Source organism: Poecile atricapillus, chromosome 4, assembly GCF_030490865.1.
Source record: "Poecile atricapillus isolate bPoeAtr1 chromosome 4, bPoeAtr1.hap1, whole genome shotgun sequence".
NCBI classification, from domain to species: domain Eukaryota; kingdom Metazoa; phylum Chordata; class Aves; order Passeriformes; family Paridae; genus Poecile; species Poecile atricapillus.
The window spans coordinates 30,239,894-30,258,770 of record NC_081252.1 but is presented as its reverse complement, the minus strand read 5'-3'; the positions used below and the strand labels follow the sequence as shown (position 1 = coordinate 30,258,770).

Below are 18,877 nucleotides of genomic sequence, written 5' to 3'. Positions count from 1 at the left end.
GCTTATACTAAGGACCTTTCTAAATGTCCATCCATCGATACTGGGCTTTTCCAGTCTTATATTTTAAAAAGAGCAATTGTTTAACATTATTCATTTTTTTGGCACAATTTCTGGCTGATCACCCCTTAAAAGAATTTTCACAATCCTTCTTCTAGTTTCTTTATTAAGGTAAATGAGCTTTAAGAATCACCCTTTTTTCTCTCATATAATTTGATTCAGATTTCATTTCTAAATCTCTGAATCTTCAGTAATGAGAAACCAAAAACTTCATCACCTTGTGACCAAACTCTTGTCTCTGCCAGTCCACACTCAGGCATTCTCTAGTGTTAAGTCATTATCAAAGGCACAAGAAAATGTCACTTTTCTATCAATAAACAAGGAACTTTATTACTTACCTCTCCTCATGAATTCCTTTTACAGTTTGAAAGAAATAGTTCATATAGCTACTGGATATAATGTCTATTCAATCATTTTGCCTGACCAGAACAAAGACCATTATTTTTCTGGCTTGTGAAATATGTTTCTTTCCTTGTTTTTGTGCTGATTACTCTATCCAAAGGGAATGTCTGTTCCTCTGTCAAAGAGTAAAAAATGCTCAAGCAAGGAACAAATAAACAGCACTTTTATGTATGAAAATATGCCTCTGCCATTCTAGAGAGTGCCTTTCCTAATGTTGAGAAGTAATTTAGCACAATCTTCTACTGAAAAATGCTATGCTCAGATTTTAGGCTGAACCCAGAATGATTGACACAGAACTCTAGGACCTGAGTGCTTTGGAGATATTGATCCAGACACAACAGCAAACAGCATGATTGCAAGGTGCTGTGCCTAAGTTCATGTGGAAGTTAAATCACAGAGGGAGAAAGAAGACAAGATGAGAGTACAGTAAGCAGCCAGCTGTAGAGAACGGCAAATTAAATTCAGAATAATATTACTTTCTCTAATCGTCAGCTATTAAACATGATGCTCAGAACAAACAGGAGTGTTACAATTCCTGTTTTCATATTCATGCTTCAGCAGGGAGAAAATCACTCCACCATGTCACTTCTATGCCAGAGAACAAGAAACACCAAGTAGTGGTTTTTTTTGGAGAATCAGTGAGAAGCCAGAACAGGTTGCTCAAGATCTGAGATAATGCTCTGGAAAAAAAAACCCAGATAATGTCATTCATGTGCAATCTGAAGCAAGCAATACACTGCAGGATTAGTTTGACATTGAAGAAGGCTCTATGCAAAGAGAAAAATAACATTAAAAGAGAGTGGTGTTATTCTGAATTTAATTTGCCATGCTAGATAGTTACCTGTTTACTGTATGCTTATATTTCCTTCTTTGTCTTTTTATGATTTAACTTCCACATGATCTTCAACACAAGAAACTGGGCTATAAACAAAAAATATAGTTGGTACAAGTAATTTTTGGAGTCTCAAACATTTGGCCAAATATTAGCAGGAAAAAATTCAAAACACATGACTCAGTAGTCCATCCGATCAGTCCATGGCATTAGGTTTCATCATCATTAATTAAATCAGGTTACAAAAAACTTACTTACAAAAAACTTATGAATATTGGATTTGATTTCTTTTTTCATGAACAAAGGCATGACTGTTTAAGAGACTAGAAAATAATACAAAGTCGACTATACATATTGTTTTCCTCCCCTTTTCCAAAACTAGAAAGAATAAATGAGAGTCAAGAAAGAACCTGACCTAGAGATTTGTTCCTGAAATTACTTTTTGAAGTATTAGAGAAATTTGTTTGAGGATGCTAGAGGTTTCCTTCAACTGTGTGTCTAAAAGAATGAAAATACAAAAAAAATAATTTAAAAAAATCAACAAAGTACTCATTTACCTGACCAAACAAGCAGCCCATTGAATTTAAACTAGAGTTGCACCAAATCTACTAGTAATTGTCATTTTGGATTGTCCTTGCTTTCGATCTAGTCCAGTAGCATTCTCAAGTGCCAGCAGCCCATACCAGAGGCCTCAGAAGAAACTGCTTGCACTTTTTGTCTGAGGCAACAAGCTTGAAATACTCTGTTCCTGCCCTCAATGCACACACACACACATATAAAGCTCCTTTCTCCTGCATTAAAAGTGAATAAGAAAACACATTCCATTTTAGCCTTCTCCGGGCATAAGCATTTCACCAAGTCCCCTCTCAGTCATCTTAGTTCCATAAAAGATCATAACCAAAAAGAAAAAACCCAAAACCAAGAAACCCCACCACTACCAAATTCCTTTGACTCCTCCTTAAAAAAAGAAGATATTTCAGTCAAATAACTCATCACATTTTAGAATAATGTATTTTCTTGTCAGCGCCTCTTCTGCAAAATGTAGACATGCACACACCATCAGTAAATTGGTATTCCATTATTATGAGAGGTTAGTTGTAGTTGTTTGCACAGTCAGCTCCTTTTGTAATACTCTTAAGTCAATCAAGGGTCTTTCAGAAATACCAAACCTGAAGTTAGAACAAACATACTTAAAATATATACCTGACAGGTGCTATTGATCTTGCTGCAGCAATTCTACATTCCTTTTTAAACAATAGGTTAGGATGTTATTTCATAAAAAATGGAAAATGGAGAAAAGTGCAGTAACTTCTATATAGGGAAATATTATATCCTTTTGTTCATGACTGCTTTCTGCCTTTTCGATTGAAATTATTCCCATTTTTAACACTTATGAATAATACAGCTTTGTAAAAAAAAAAATTAAAAAAAACCCCAACAAATCTTAATACAGGCTGTTTCAGACCTCTATTTCAGCTTGATTTTCATCTGTTTAGCAAAGGAGTCTTTCAGATATATCAAAATGACACATTATTTGTGCCTCCACTCTGAAGGGAGCTCTGATATCTTGAAATTCAGAGTAAAAAAAATTCAGTGATTTGTAAATTAAAAAAAAAGCACCTGTTCTATGGAGAACTTCTCATTTTCAACCAAGGAACATGACAGTGCTGACCTGGAGCTTCTGTGGCTTTCTATAACACCTAGAATAATGCAATGAATTCTGTGAGAGAAGGCATCCATGTCAGCAAATTTCCAATCTACACACAGTCAGATAGTTTATAAAAGGTTCATTTTGAAATCTAGTCTGTGGTCTTGAATAAGATTCAAGTTTGTGTTTATCTCCCAGCCATAAATCTAACAAACTGGTTGTTTTTAAAAGAAAATCATAAGTCAAGATGGATGATCGTAGTATATTATATCTTGGTTTCAGAGCCTCTCCAGAGCGGTTGCTGATGCAAGCCCCTCTTTCTCGCAATAAACTCATAAGCTACTTGTTCATCCCTTTTCAGTTTAAAGGCAGTGGTCTCCTAAAACCTCTCACAACTTTCACTGGGGCACAGGTAGACTTCAAGACCAGCTTCAAGTGCATTCTTCAAATTCCCCTGGTGACACTGTTCCACACTCCAGTTTTATTGCTGCCCTCTCCTTGTCAAAAGTGAGCATGTGTAGAGATCCAATCATTGCAATAATCCAGCAGTATCTTCATCCATGATTTTACAGCTACCTGTCTGCAGATGCACCAGCACCCTTGCCACATACATGGCAGAACGGCAAGCAAAAGGACATTGTGGCACACGGTCACAAAATTCTCTAGGATATCACCTTTCTGTTGTTTCTCAGCCTTCTTTCTGTATTTTCTCTCATTTCTTTTCAGACTTCCTTTTGTCCCCACTGCTACATTCATCAGGTATTATCCGAAGCTATAAACAAAGATGAAAGGGATAGGCAAACACACTGTCTTGTATAAAAACAATTTTTTATTTTCACATGAAAACAACTTCTATTTTACTTACTTCTTTGAAAAGGTATTGAGTTGGAAATGCCCTTTGTTTAGTCTCCTAGACATAGTCCAAGCATGAACGGTTTTGCTATTACAGACATTTTCATGTTACACATGAAAGAGTTTTCTCTCTTAATTCCTTCCCTGAGCAAAGTATGAGAATCTGATGATGGTGAAAGGAATATAAAGCCCACTGTGAGCAATGGCAAGGACTAAAATAGATGCACAGATGCCTTAAGTTTGGCTTAGTAAGTGCACACTGAAGCCAAGATTATGGCTTAATATGATAAGTACTAGCACCCACTAAAACTCTTAAGTAAAAATGAGGTTTACCTAGAATTCAGCTCACATTACTCAGTTATTTCATTAGTCATCCAGTTTTGACACAGACATTGTAGGTAATGTATAAAAAGATATCTAACCTCTTTGGTGAAAAGCAGGCTGAATTGAGAAAACAAAGTGCAAAATATATGAAAGGCGATACATAAACACCAGTTAAATCCTCCCCAAATTGTCCTACACAGATTATAATCAACATTGTTCATACTGATACTTGATCCAGTACTGCATTTCAGAAGATATTACACAAATTATTATGGGTGACAAAATCTATCTCACAATGATTCCATTGTTAACAATTGACAATATAAAAAATTACATCTGCTAGCAAAGTATTCCTTCAGCCCTTTAATTAAACCAATCCTGGGTGATACAGTGCAAATGTCTTTATTGTGTGATTTGCCCTTTGTGTCAAATTCCTGCCAAAATTCCCCAGCACATTCAGTGTTTTGACATGAGTTACAGAAGCATATCTGGATTATGTAACTCTTTGGTCTCAAGAACCGTGGAAAAAATAATATACAACATGTTTTCTTGAAAGAACACGCCCTTGATAGTAAATTGATATACAGATAGCCCATGTGGCCAGAGATGAATTTCTGACTTTAGGACATGCTAATTCCACAAGCATTAATCAAACCAAAAGGTTTAACGTTCACAAGTGAGCTCTCTCCAATGAACCGTGTACCACTTCTGTTCGATATACTGATGCATCACCTACAAGTCAGGTGATATCACTTTTGAACTCCAGAACTAGATTTAGAGCTTTGAAACCTGAAATCAAATACTCTACAGGAAAAAAGTTAAAACAATTGTTCTCTTTAACAAAAACATGGTGTTTTTAATTGGAAACACCCTCAACAACTACCAACTATACTGTCTATCAGGAAAATAGAAGGCAAATATTGTAACACTTCAGGTCCTGTTCAAACTTGTCAGTAATGTGTCAGATGAACCTTAGTTTTGACACACAGAGAATCTCTTTTCCCTAAAAAATCCTAAATTTCAAAAAAAAGCCCCTGCCAAAGTAAAATAGCTCAGAAAGCTAAAACTATTTTCATTGCAATCAAAATTATTCATGGAAAAAGAAGATTGATATTTAACCACACATACTTGTAACACAGAAAGGAACACCAAGGCTAATTCTAAGCAGACAAGCTAATTTTGCACTTTCGAACATCTCACTTGATTCTTTACTACGGTTCCCATACTCTCAAATACCCATTCTACTGATCCTGGTCACTGCACACCAGAGACTTTTCACTGTGTTCATTTCCTGCCATGATTTTGTGTCAGAGGCTTTTTGACACCTCTCACCAAGCTATGCCAGTCAAGATAAGCTCATCAACGTTCCAGCAGGCAAAATTTCATCCTACATTAGTGACAATGAGAAATGCTACTGTTTTGAAGCTGACAAACTAAACTTTGGTTTGTAGCTTTGAGTAATATTTCTCCCTCTGGAAAATGTCAATTCCCAATTTCCTAGCAAAACAAACAGTTCCTCCAGGCATAAATGTCCAAGAAAACAACACAGCTGTAATTTTCAGGAAAACCTGTGGCTCACAATTCACACGTACTTCTAAACATAATATCTGAACCTAGAACAACAAAAGTTCTCTTATTTACTTCAGGCATTAAAAAAAAAGCAGGCTCAGAATAGACTATTCATTATTATCATTAACAGGCAATTCTGAATTCATTGTTACTATTAATTCCTGATTTTTAAATATTGGGAAGCACACTCACAATTAACTTTCACTATGCTCATTAAACTTCACATCCAACATGCCCTGAGGACAAGATTTCCTCTTACTGAATATCAAAAGGTATTACATTACTGCAGTGTAGTACTCTGCAATACAATGTAATATTTGCTGTGTAATATATTGACATATAAGAATGTGTGTTGTATTACACAGAACCACAGAATTTTCTGTACAGAGATTTCTGAAATTGAGGTATATAGACAGACACATCCAAGTAAATTCTAAGGCTGAGATTTTGTAGTAAGATCATGTGATGTAGGTTAACATAATTATCTAGTGTCTCTCAGAGTTACTCATCTTACCTGAGCTCCAGGACATTAAAGCTTCCTTTGCAATAACATCTGCAAAATGACAATACAATGTGTATTGTACCTCTCAAGAGTCCATAAACTGGGACCTCCATCTTGACTGGCCTGAGAACACTTCAACCCAAGATATTGTACAAATAGCTGTATGACACCTCAAAGCACAAGCTGATGTCAGAAGAAAACTTGGATATTCAAATGAAGTTTTGATCCAATAGAAGTAGTTAAAACTGTTTTCCTATTATGCTGAAGTACATTGCTTTCAAGAAGATTGGTGATTCATGTTTGATACATGCCACTAGCACATCATGTGATAAAATGAGAGAAAACAGAATGTTTTAATAAAACCATAAAATACCTTTAACCATGGAACCATTTCATGCTGTATTTTTCATTGGAAGAATACCATTCCTTCACATCCAAAATCACAAACATTAAAAAAAAAGAAAACAGGCAACATTTTTCTTCTATTCTCTCTCCTACCCACCACCATCCAGTAAGACTCTATTACATCAGATAACGTATTCTGACCACCATCTAGCATCAACCTGCTTCCAGATCACCATTTTAAATTAATTTTACCTATTATTTATTGCATCTCCACCCTCACCCATGTTCAGCACAGATACTCAGACCTGGAGCCCTCACTTTTGAAGGTCATTTGAGAATCCATGCTTGACCTGGAGCAAAGGAGAAGTCTTTCTGACTCATCTGTGTACCTTCGTGCCCAGAGCTGGTCTCCTGCACCCAGTGTTCGAGGTTTCAGCGACAGTGTTTCAAATTGTACATAAGTCTCTTTTGCAAGTTCAGCTTCCTTTGCAGATTTTGGTTTCAAATGAAGTTTTAAAACTTTGTAGAGTAAGAAAAATATCAAAGGTAAAACAACCACACAGCCTGCACTGCTGGCCACTATCAGAATAGAGAACTCAGAGTTGCTTTCATCATTTAACCCATCAGTGGAGAAAACAACACACTGCTCTTTTGTAGGTGGCACACCTTTGGGTGAGACGCAGGCCATATATTGAGTACTAGGCTCCAAACCATCGATTGTGACTTTGTTTTTGTTAGAATCAGTGCTGAGAGGCAACATATCTTTCTCACCATACTTGGAGTATAACACAGTCACGGCGGAATTGCCGGTGGCATTGACAGTTTTCCAAGTTAAGGTCACTCTTTCATCAGTTTCGCTGATCACTCTTAGGTTCTTCACAGTAACATTTTGCTCACCAGTACCAGCTGTATTTAATGAAGTATCCTCACCCTTCTTGCTTGAATCTCCAATCTGCTTTTTGTTTCCATTTGTCGCTGCCTTTGAAACTTTCTTTCCATCTAACATGAGCCTGGATTGCTTTTTGTCAGTCAATGCCATGCTGGTTGATCTTTCAGTGCTAACCAGAGCTGTAGTGGTCGGTGTGGCGGGAAGAGGTGTGGTTGTCCTCTCAGGTTCCTGCTTGGATTCCTCCTGAGTTGTATTCTGCCTCTCAGCCTCTGGCTTCCTCCCATATTTCTGTGGTGACACAGTTGTAGTAACTACACCAACCACTGTGACAGTCACAGCAGCTTCTGACATTCCTGCCAAGTTCTTGGCTTTACATCTGTATTCTCCTGCATCCTTGTACGAAATTCCTGTCAAGCTCATTATGGACCATCTGACACCCTCTCCAGGACTTTCTTGAATTACTGTAGGAAAATGCAAAGAGTAAAACATTATGAATAGGAAGTAAAGAGGAAATAAACATTATTAGACTACTTCTTCCCTTTTTGCCAGAAGGAATGACATGTATGAAAATTTTTTAAATTAAACACAAGCGGTCAAGAAACCACAACAACAAACCACAAACAAATCAAATTTTCCAAACTATGGAATTCCCAGCCATACTCTATTATTAAATACAAGTGCTCAGCTTGGGTCAAAATGGAAATGAATGTCTGTAGTAACTAGTTTGCAGTTTCACTAAGAAACACAAAACCACATAAAGTGACATCAAATGTCTTAAAGCTGCTATTGACTCTTAAATACAAGACCCACTGACTTCCTGTGACATTTACCATGCTACCCATTTAAAATGCTATTGGAAATTACCTTTGTCCTAAGATATTTCAGTTCTCTTACCTTCATCAGACCTATGATAACTGCTAACTACTTGGCATTAGCAAGTAGCATTTTTTACTTTTAAGTAACTACATAAATATCTATCCAGGAGCTAGAATGATGTCAGACAATTATAGCCTTGCATCATTTGCACACAGAAAACATGAATTTGGAAATTTTTTTGTTTACAATGCTGAATTTTAAGTCATTCAGTTATGGCCTCACTGGCTTTTTTAACACAAACATTTTCGAACACAGGTTCCAGCAAAAAATTCTCCTTTCTATTTTCTAGTTTCTGAGTTAGGAGGGTCAAAGTAACCCAAACTCCTTTTCCCTTTATCCTTCCCCCACTTCATCCATTTCTCCCTTCCACACACATTGTTCTTGTAACACACCACATCCTGAATCAAAACAGTCTGCTGGACCTGTTAAGACTGAGAACTAGACAGAGAATTTCATAACAGCTGCTGCACAGATACGATTGCCAGCTTGACACAATACATGGCCCATTGTTACTCATTGCAATGATCTCAAAGCACAAGCAACCCAACAATTTTTGGTTCTCCCATTTCCTATAAAAGAGCAGTTATACCTGTATAGTTCACTGGAATATTGTCTGACCTATTCCAAGTGAGCTGTGGTGTTGGGTACCCCGTGGCGTCACAGCGTAGCAGGACATTGCTGCCCAGTGGGGAGGTGATCTTCGTTGCCGAGGTCATCACAGATGGTTTAAGACACTGCTCTAACTCAGCTCTCTGGAACAAGATTCCTGCCAGGCTCTCAGGTCCACTGCATGAAATCAATGGATCAAGAAGTACAACGGAGGTGTCCACAATTTTGGAAAATTCAATTAGCTTTGAAATGCGACAGTCACAAAACCATGGGTTGTCCTGAAAACCTGAGGCAAGGAGGGAAGCAGGAAAAAGGTAATGTTGTCAGTCAACATATGAATATTGTGATTACAGTATGACACACGATTACTCCCAAATACAATCAAGTATTGGACCTGTTCTGGGTTAATCTTTTCTCTTTCAACTTGTGTTTTTTCTTCAGCTGCTTGGTGGGGGAATATTTTCAGAGGTTAGGGAGAACAGTATGAATGTTTATTAAGCTAAACTTATTTTTCACAGAAGTTTACAGGAGCATAGTGATGTGCTGGCATTACTTGTGCTTAACTTTGCTATTTATCTACCACATTTAGAACCTCTTTGAAAATATGTCTTAAGACTGATGATACATTTTCACCTGCCTGTGCCTCCTGGAAAGACAGCTTCTTAGGGCTATTGCTTAGTGTCACTCTCCTCTGCTCTTAGTCCTTCTTTGGGCTCTTACAGCTTGACCTTCCCTGACCCTTTTTTCAATGCTTGAGGAGAATACGGTGATTTAAAGGTTTAGAGCTTACACCAACATCTCTGCCCCTTGAGAAAAAGGGATAAAGGCTAAGGAGAAAGCGCTTTAGGCCAACAAAATTTTTATCTGGCTCTGAACTACACCAATACTGTTAGAAGTTGGCTTCACTACAGCCTCTGAAATATATTCAAGAAGAACAGTAAAAGAGTAGAAAATAGGAAGGACCACAAAATGCTGTAATGACTACACAAGAACACAAGAACCCTGTCTCTCCTGTGTCAGAGACAGGAACATTTGCTTCTTGGAGAAATATCAGTCTAAATCCTCAGCTGGTATTGACTGCTCCGCTATGTTGACCTTCATAGAGCAACAGTGGCTTCACCAGATAAAGTACAACACAGCATATCACTCAGGAGTTCAAGTATTTTCTTGTAGGACTTATATTTTTTAATATGTCTTTCTAATTTTCTCTGAGTACTACTAATAAACAAAACTTATGGTCTGAAATAAGGGATGGTATGCAAGGACCCTGTGCTACTGAATTTACTGATCAGTACAGCAAACAAGTCATATAAGTCAAACCAGTATTGAAACAAAAAAAGAGCCCTGAACACCTGCAAATATTTTTCAGAGTGTATTGTTAAGAATTATCAAAACAGCTATTGGAAGAATGATGGGTTGTTCTGGAATAAAACCTGCAGATGAAAGAATATATGAGTAATTAACTACCTTTTCCTTTTATAACCAGACCAAGATTAGGTTATTTTAAGCACAATGGTAGTGATTGGTTAAAACTGTGGTAAACCCCAATTAATCCCTGCTCTTTAAAACAAGACTTGACCTGAAGAGATTCCATGACTTTGACATCACAATCCAATTTCACCCCTTCCAGACAGAAGAGACTTTACATCTATTGACAACTTATTGTTTGCAGGAACAGAGAACGAGAACTCAAAGGAAAGTGTATCAGCAACTGATTTTCCTCAAAAAAAAGCTCCAAAACTTAAAAAATTTTCCTGTGAACTTCACACATATATTCATAAGGAGAAAAGATATTATCCAAGAGTTTTCTATATCTAGATACATCAACTGCTTGTGCTTATAAAAATTCTGCTCAATCAAGCACATATATGTAACTATTTATCCTCATCTTTTCAGTTAGTGAAGCTCTGTAGTCAGAGACAATACTCCTGTAATTTTCTTTTTCTTCTCACTTTCTTGCAATTTTCCTCACTATGCTAAGAAATTTACTGCAGGAAAGGAAGGGGTTTATTATTGCTTTTAAGCTACTTGAAGCACTCAAAAGTCTTTGAAATAGAACCAAAGAACAGTTACATTAGAAAATACCTTTAAGACCATCAAGTCCAACTGCTAACCCAGCACCACAAAGTGCAGCACTAAACCATGACCCTGAGTGCCACATTCACATGTCCTTTAAGTACCTCCAGGAATGGTGACTCCACCACTTCCCTGAGCCCCCTTTCACTGAAGGAACTTTTCCTAATATATATAGCTACACAGCTTTCATATTCTCCCAGTGCCCTGAAGAAAAGCCAAAGTTATTATAATAGGTATCAGAAACTGACAAGATAAAAGGAATGATGAAGTAACAACGAACAATCCTTAGACTGGATGTTTTGTCCAGCCTGGGACACAGGTTTGACAGCCTGAATGTAGAGCAAAGGAAGAGTAATGTCAGTCAGACATCTCATCTTTCTTGTCCATCATGCTTCCTGATGAAACTTCTAAAGATGCAGAACTTATATATATGATAGATACAGTTCCTTTCCCCCACAGCACAGCCCCTCTGTTTATCTGTGTCTTGCCAATATCTGACAGTATTCACATTATTTCTAGCCATTGTAAATCACCAAGTTATGTGAATTCCCAAAATGAAAAGATGAAAGCACTATTGAGTTGGAAACAAGATAAAACACTGCATTTCATTATAATTCAGTTAGTGTTGAAGAGAACAGAAACATGAATGCAAACCTAGTTTCCAAACTACAAGGGGCATTTTGAACTTTAGCAGCTTGTGCTGACAAGATGTTAGAAGTGAGAACAACATGTGAAAGAATAAAGAAAAGGTTAAAAAGGGGTGGAAATAAGAAAATGGAAAATATTAGGGATCTTTTATATAAGAAATAATTTCTTAAGAAGCAAAAATGAAAATAATGATAAATCCCTGATGACACATGTATCTGAGGAAAGAGAATGTCTCTATAAACCCTGGATTCTTTCGTAGAAATATCAAGGCAGCTTGTTGATCTGAGAAAGAAATACTAGCCAAGGCAAAACAAACATTGATAAATATTTATGCATTGCAATATACCAATGCAGTGTTATTTTAAAATTAAATTTCTCTAAAACCCTTTATTCTAGATTTACCATATTTTATAATTACTCTCACACATTTATATGTATGCTTGCATGTACAATGGCAAACTTTTATGTGTGTATAATGGTAAACGTATATGTGTGTCTGTGCATGCACATTTTTGTAGTCTTCTCAGTAAGCAGGGTTCCCCTGGGCTGTGTCAATATGGACTTTAGCTATGAGCAAAACTTCATTTGTAAATCAGTAACCAGACTCAGACCATAATTTGTGTAACACACTGATTTTCAGTTGCTGCAAAATAGCAAGATGTAAAATATTCAAGTTTTGGGCCGATAGACATATTCACCACACCTTGGGCCAGCCTACCCCAGGTTCTTTCCAACTGAACCTTCACATTTTGATCCATGGTTCTAAACAGTAAATTCCACATCCAACACTGTGTCGCAGCATTTTCACCACATGGCAGCTGCTAATGGAGTAGTTTCAGGAAAAGCAATATCTACCCCGTGGCTTAGCATAACAGGTAGGAGCCTCATGGACCTGCAGTATTCCATATTTTTGGCACCTCTGCATGCAACAGAGGCAAGATCTCACATAACTGCTCTGTTATTGGACTCTGTTATTGTTATTGGATTCCTCTCTTCCTCTCAGTGACTCACTAGAGTCCACCATATGGAAAATGCTACTGCCATCATTCCTGCCAGAAATGTAAATTTCTGCACAGCAGCCAGTGCTGAAATTTAGCTGTGATTTGGATCAAAGTATCAGGCTATGGCTCCAGAGATAACCAAGAGGGCCAGATGAATTCACATGCTGATCCCCCAATCATTTGCAATGTTTAATTTTCAGCTCACCCCACAGCTTTGTTTTGAGCTGTTCCAAAGGGCACTTCCCAAGACAAAGCCAGACATGGGTCCAGGGACAGTCGGCACTCCAGGGGTTGCTTCCTGAAAGGCTTATAGATTAGACCACACCAAGGATGGCTCTCTCTATCCTGTTGTTTCCCCTGAAGCAAGCTCAGCAGGTTTTGTACCTTCCAACTATTCTATGCGTCTGTCAGCCCTTCAGGCATACAATATACCCCTGCTATTTCAGATTCCAAAAGCACAGATGAATGACTTCCAATGTCATCCTCACATAACTTCAGGCAGGTTAGACTGAAGAAAAAACACCCCCATTCCCAGAATTACATTTGAGAGTCACTGCAGCATCCTGTAGAGCCCACAGAGAGCCAAGGGCTAAATCTTACAAAGGGTGGAACAGACACTCTCTTTAAAGAGAGCTGGCCCTAAACTGTGTGGATGAGAGCCAGAGTGAGCCACTTGGCCAGAGGGCCAGGAATCCTTTCCTACCCCTCTTTCATTTAGCATAGTGCACACACAGAGGAACATCATACAGTGAGAGGTAGTTAAAAAACTCAAACCTCTTAGTACAGAGATGACAAACTGGAATTTCTCAGTCAAGACACCAATGATAAAACTGCCTCCTGGTTTTAAAAAATACATTTGCACAAACATATGAGTTTAGGGCCTTGCTGGTTTTCATCTTGTTAGTTACATACACGTGACAATCTTGTTTTGCCAGAACCAGGAGTGAAGACAACTCGAGCCATAACTGATTACACTAATTAGAATCTGACTGCTGTTTTCCTGACTAGACAAAACCTGGATTTTGTCTGGGTTCCAGCTTCCAGCAGAGTTCTGGCTGCAGTGAGCGTTCCATGTAGGTACACAGGTCAGGCTGGATGCTCCCACAGAGAGTGGCTGGAGCACATAGGACAATCCTGAGCATTAAAGCGTGCAATTGTGAGCATCACATTTTAAGAGAAATATTTTTTTAAACCTAAAGGTGTCCAAAGGGAACATAACTATGGCAGAAAATGAAAACAAAAATACCACACACAGCAGAAAAAAAAAAAGCCAAACCAAACCAAAACCAAGCAAATGAAAAAACCAAACCAAACCAAACAACCCCCAATTCAAATAAAAGCCAACCAACCAAAAGAAAAAAAAAAAAAAACCATAAAACAAAAACAAAAAACCTTCACATTATATTAGAAGCTGGTGAAAGAAATGGTGTGGTTAGTTAGGACGGCAAACAGGGAAGGAAAACCTAGACAAGAGGTAATCAGCTTAGCTTGCAGTAAGGGAGATTGAGGTTAGGTATTAGGAGAAACTTTCTCACTACCCTGATAGATAAACACTGGAGGAAGTTATCAAGGAAGGCTCTGGGTGGTCTGGCCACAGGCTTTAAGAACAGCACTGACTTTACTGGAATGGCTCAGCTCCTCTGGACCTGAATCCCAGTAGGCTAGGTCCTTCCTGACCACATAGCGCTGTGACACCTATCTGTAGCTCAGAAGAGGAAGAGGAGAATATCCATGGGATGCACTTCTTCTCAGGCTCCAGCAAGCCCAGTAGAGAAAGGAGGTCTGTCAGAAAGGAAGCACTAAACTCAGTGGAGTCTAAATAAACTTGTCAAAATAACCCATGACATAAAGAGCATTGCACTTTCTAATCTCCAGAGGAAGGGGATGTTTCCTTATCCACTATAGAGTTTCTTATGTAGCAAGCAATGTCTGTCTGCATTGGGATACACTCACCAGAAAACGATGATGTCAATGGAAAATAAAATTCAGCTAATTCATTCACAGCTTACCCAAGGTAAATTTACTCAATGTAACACAAGGAAAAGTACTACCTGGCATTTTGTATTCTCAGTTGCAAATCTATAATGGCTGCACAGAGCCTCCCTTAGCACCCAACAGTAATAAAAAAAAAGAGAAGCAAAATTCTCTTTAAACCCAGTGTGCTCCTCTCTGGAGTCCTGTGTTAAAACCCAGCTGTAGTTCACAACAGAGAATGGTCCAAAGGTCACAACACAAGCCTTCAAAGAACTCAATGCCTGCACCAGAGGGTTTGTCGGGGCTACAGGAGGCTGGAAAAGTGCCTGCACCAAGGAAGCCTGCAGATAATTCCCAGAGTTAAGGGGAGAGAAGAGTGTGTGAGGTTTTAAGATTTTTTTGGTGTTTTTTTGTGTTGGGGGTTATTTTGTTTTCCTTAGTTCCTTTTGTTTTGTCTGAAGTGGTGAGGGCTATATAAGACAAGGAAACCACTTAACCTCTGGGACTCCCACATGAGATCATGAGGATTAGAACCAGCACAATCAGCTCCCACTTTACAGCCTCCTGTAGTCTTCAGTGTGGGGACAGGGAAAGGAGTACTGAGATGGAGTCACTTTTACAGCTTTTACTTTTTTTTTTTTTTTTTTTAATCCTGAATAAATGAAAACCCTTTAATGGTGCAAGCCTACAGTTACCATACTTACGAAGTCATGCAGCCTACTTGCATCTATTTAGTTACTTATATAAAATATGATCCGAATGAGTGTTTCAAGCTGCAGCTTCTGCTGTGAAACAAAGCAGCTGAACAAATGGACACTGAATACTGGGGCTTTAGATTAAGAAATTGGAAATATTGGGCAGTACAATGCAGGACAGATCTTTACCAGTGCTTACAGAATTACTGTTGTAGAGACAGTCAGCTGGTTTTCTTTCCTTCCACCTGCTGCACTACAAACACATCAAAATATGTACTTATATGTAAACATTGATGGAAAAGAACAGTATTGCTAGAACTGTTCCAGCTCAAGACAGAAGAAGAGAAAGGGGTTACCCTGGCAAGACTAGGAAGTGGAGATAAAATGTCCGATAAAGCACAATGCCACAAACAGAACTGATGCAATTGCACACTAGAGAAGGGGATCAATTCATGAAAAAAACCAGTCTGACCAAATTATTCTTAAATACTTACCTTAAACACCATAAAAAGTACAGTGAATATGTAAGGATCAGACTCCTATTCTCTCTCATATTCAATATGTAAATTGTGAAAAACTTCAGGATAACCAGTCAGCTTTAGAGTAATGCAAGGTCTACAGTGGTCCCAGGAGTTGCCCTATTTTGGCCCACCAACACTGTCTGCAGCATTGTGTCACAGGACAGGCTTTATATGATCATCAGCTCTAGCTGCTTGCTTGGCTTGGGAGCCTCTGGAAAAAGCAGTTGCAAATGGACATGCTTACAGTTGCAAACATACAAAGATGAGGGAAATGTCACCAGAAATGCAATGTAAGTTCTGTATTTATATAGCTACTGAATGGTCTATATTCCTGAAAACTGGATACCCATAGCTTTTGCTTCAGTTTTATAGCTTTGAGGTAACAACACACATGGAGAACATTGTATTCAGTTTATGGTTTTCTGCTACCAGTAGAAAATAAGTAAATGACAACAGAGCAAACCACAAGAGTGACCTGGGTAAAACCCCTCTCCTGAATCCTAGGCTGGTCCCCTAACTGCTCTCACTTGCAATTTAATGTTTAGGTATATTTTAGTAAGGAATGAGATGGGCTATTCAACATACCCAAGATTACTCTCTGTGTCACCAGAATGTCTGTATTCTTGGACACGATAGCTCCTGAGAAGGGAGGCCAAATGTCCATGAGATCTGATGGCAAGGTGGTCAGCTTGTTGCTGGACAGGTCCAGGTAGGTCAGGTTTCTCAGGTAGCGGCCAGCATCAGCAGGAATGCTGGTCACTTTGTTGTTGTGAAGATCAAGAGTCCGTAAGTTTGGCATCTCTGCCAGGGATTCCCAAGGGAAAGTTGAAAGCAGATTACCATCCAGCCTCAGCTCATGCAGTTGTTTCAAGTTATAGAAGCTGCTGATATCAATGTTGGCTACACAGTTGTAAGTGACCCACAGGTATTTGAGATCTACCAGGTAGTAAAAGGCTTCAGTCGGAATCCTTCGTATGACGGTTTTCTCTATACGAAGTTTTACAGTATCCACAGGAACATTCACAGGGATCTCATACATGTCAGGGTCATTACAGAGTACAGACCTAGCAACAGGGGGGAAAAAAAAGAAAAAAAAAGGGGAAAGATACATATTTGCATTTATTTTTCAGAAATTTGAATTTCAAATTTAAATGCAAATGTTGTAACTTTCTGCAACACTACCACCAGAACAAAGAACACAGAAATCAAAAACAGTCCTCTTCATTTGAAAGCTGAAGAAACTCCACAAACATGGTCTCTAAAGACAAAAAGAATACAAACCAGAACTGATCTTTTCACATGAAACCTAGATTTGCTTTATTCTAAAGTATGTAAGCACCACCCTCTGTCCACCCCTCACTCTACTGACAACTGAAAGACAGATGCCATTGCACAAGGAATAATCGTGCATGTATCTCAAGTGGGAATTGCATGCCCCCCATTAAAATTGTTAAAATTCAGAATTAACATTAATAATCTCTAATTTTTATGTATGATGAAGATTCAAGTATTTTCTGTACTTACCTTTCAGAACAGACTGAAAATTGAAAATATACCAAAGAAAATTCAGTAAAGAAGAGCTTTCTAGCCCTCTTTTTGATGTCTATGCACAAATTACTTGCTTTATAGAGATGAAAAGAACCTTCTGCTCACAATGATTTCAGTGAAATGGGATTTCTCAGCATTTTCAGTCATTTGATTTCAGGAAACAATTTCTTTGGAGTATATTGTTTACACATACTAGGTTGAAGATTTCCCCGCATTATAAGTCTATCCTTAAATTTTTCCCCCCTTTTCTCTAGATTATTGCTCTTTTTACTTTTTCCTCATGCAGCTTTATACCAGGTAGCCTGTGACAATAAATAGCAATGACAAAGAGTATCTCCTAAAATTGACACGACAATACCAGGTCACCACATTTCAAATTAACCTCCTTACTATCAAAAATTACATGATTTACTGCAGATTAAAAAAAGAAATAGGAAACTATTTTATTTATTTAAACCAGAATCACCTTCCACTAGTTAAGTAGTTTGTAGAAATAGAAAGGATATCGCAATAGTAGGAATGTCATGGAGCAGAAACAAATTGCCTCCTACAATAAATGAAGATTTAGAGTAGCTATTTGCTAAGTACAAAGCCATAATCACCATCTGCTCCTGCTCAGGAATGCTGCAAGTCATAGAACGCTAATGTAAAATATGCCTTCACTGCAACTATGCTAGAAATAATTTGCAGTGTCTGACAATGTTTTCTCCAATTTCTTCAACCCTTCTCCTCATAGATTGCCCTATGTAACAAATAATAAAATATATACCTTGTTCCAGTGCCATCACTTCTGCCATGGTAAACGCAAGTGCATTGTGAAGGACAAAAGCCATGAACTTCTTCAAAAAAACTCATTAGGAGGTAGAAGCAAATAAACAGATACATGGCTTCCTCCCAGAAGAACTGACATGAAGAAATGTGAAAGCTTTATTCCTAGGCACTCATGCAGTGTGCTACAAATGTGAATGTAGCCATCCATTTAGTAACAGCAGATTACAACAGATTAGCCGAGATCCGTAGTTGCTTAACCTTCAAATGTATCCTGAACAGCATCAGTTAAACCAGCTCGTTCTATACTCTGTCAGAACACACTGCTTCAAATCACTGCTTAAAACCATGTTCCAAGGTTGTTTTTGACATGCAGATTGTAAAGTTAGTGTGTAATAAAATATCTCTTCTCCTAAGAGGCAGTGCATGTATTATACTGCCTATAAAGCGTTCCAAGGTCCCTGAAGGAAATCTAGTACACCATGAGGATATTGCATGGCATTTTCTTTAATACTGAAAATGGCAAATTAATAGGAAGCCTAGATTCCAGAGCTTTTAAAAAATCCCGTAAAAACAGGGTTTTGTCAAAAATACATATAGACTTTCAATAAATTTTACACTGCAAAGCCAAACTGCATATGAGCACACACATAACAGTTGAAGCTAAATCTATACAGTCATCTTTTTCACCCTGAAAAAATCCATTGCTCATACTGACAAAGGTATTTCTTTAAAATTAAA

General features: G+C 38.0%; 1 protein-coding gene across 1 annotated transcript; it reads right to left on the bottom strand.

Annotated features, from left to right (window-relative positions):
• Positions 1 to 6,754: 6,754 nt before the first annotated feature.
• On the bottom strand, positions 6,755 to 18,253 carry LRIT3 (leucine rich repeat, Ig-like and transmembrane domains 3). The gene is made up of 4 exons (XM_058838841.1): positions 18,138 to 18,253; positions 16,406 to 16,884; positions 8,886 to 9,191; positions 6,755 to 7,881 (listed from the first exon to the last, which is right to left on the bottom strand). Exons 1-4 carry the CDS (start codon positions 18,251 to 18,253, stop codon positions 6,818 to 6,820), a joined length of 1,965 nt encoding a protein of 654 aa, XP_058694824.1. The 3' UTR covers positions 6,755 to 6,817.
• Positions 18,254 to 18,877: the final 624 nt, after the last annotated feature.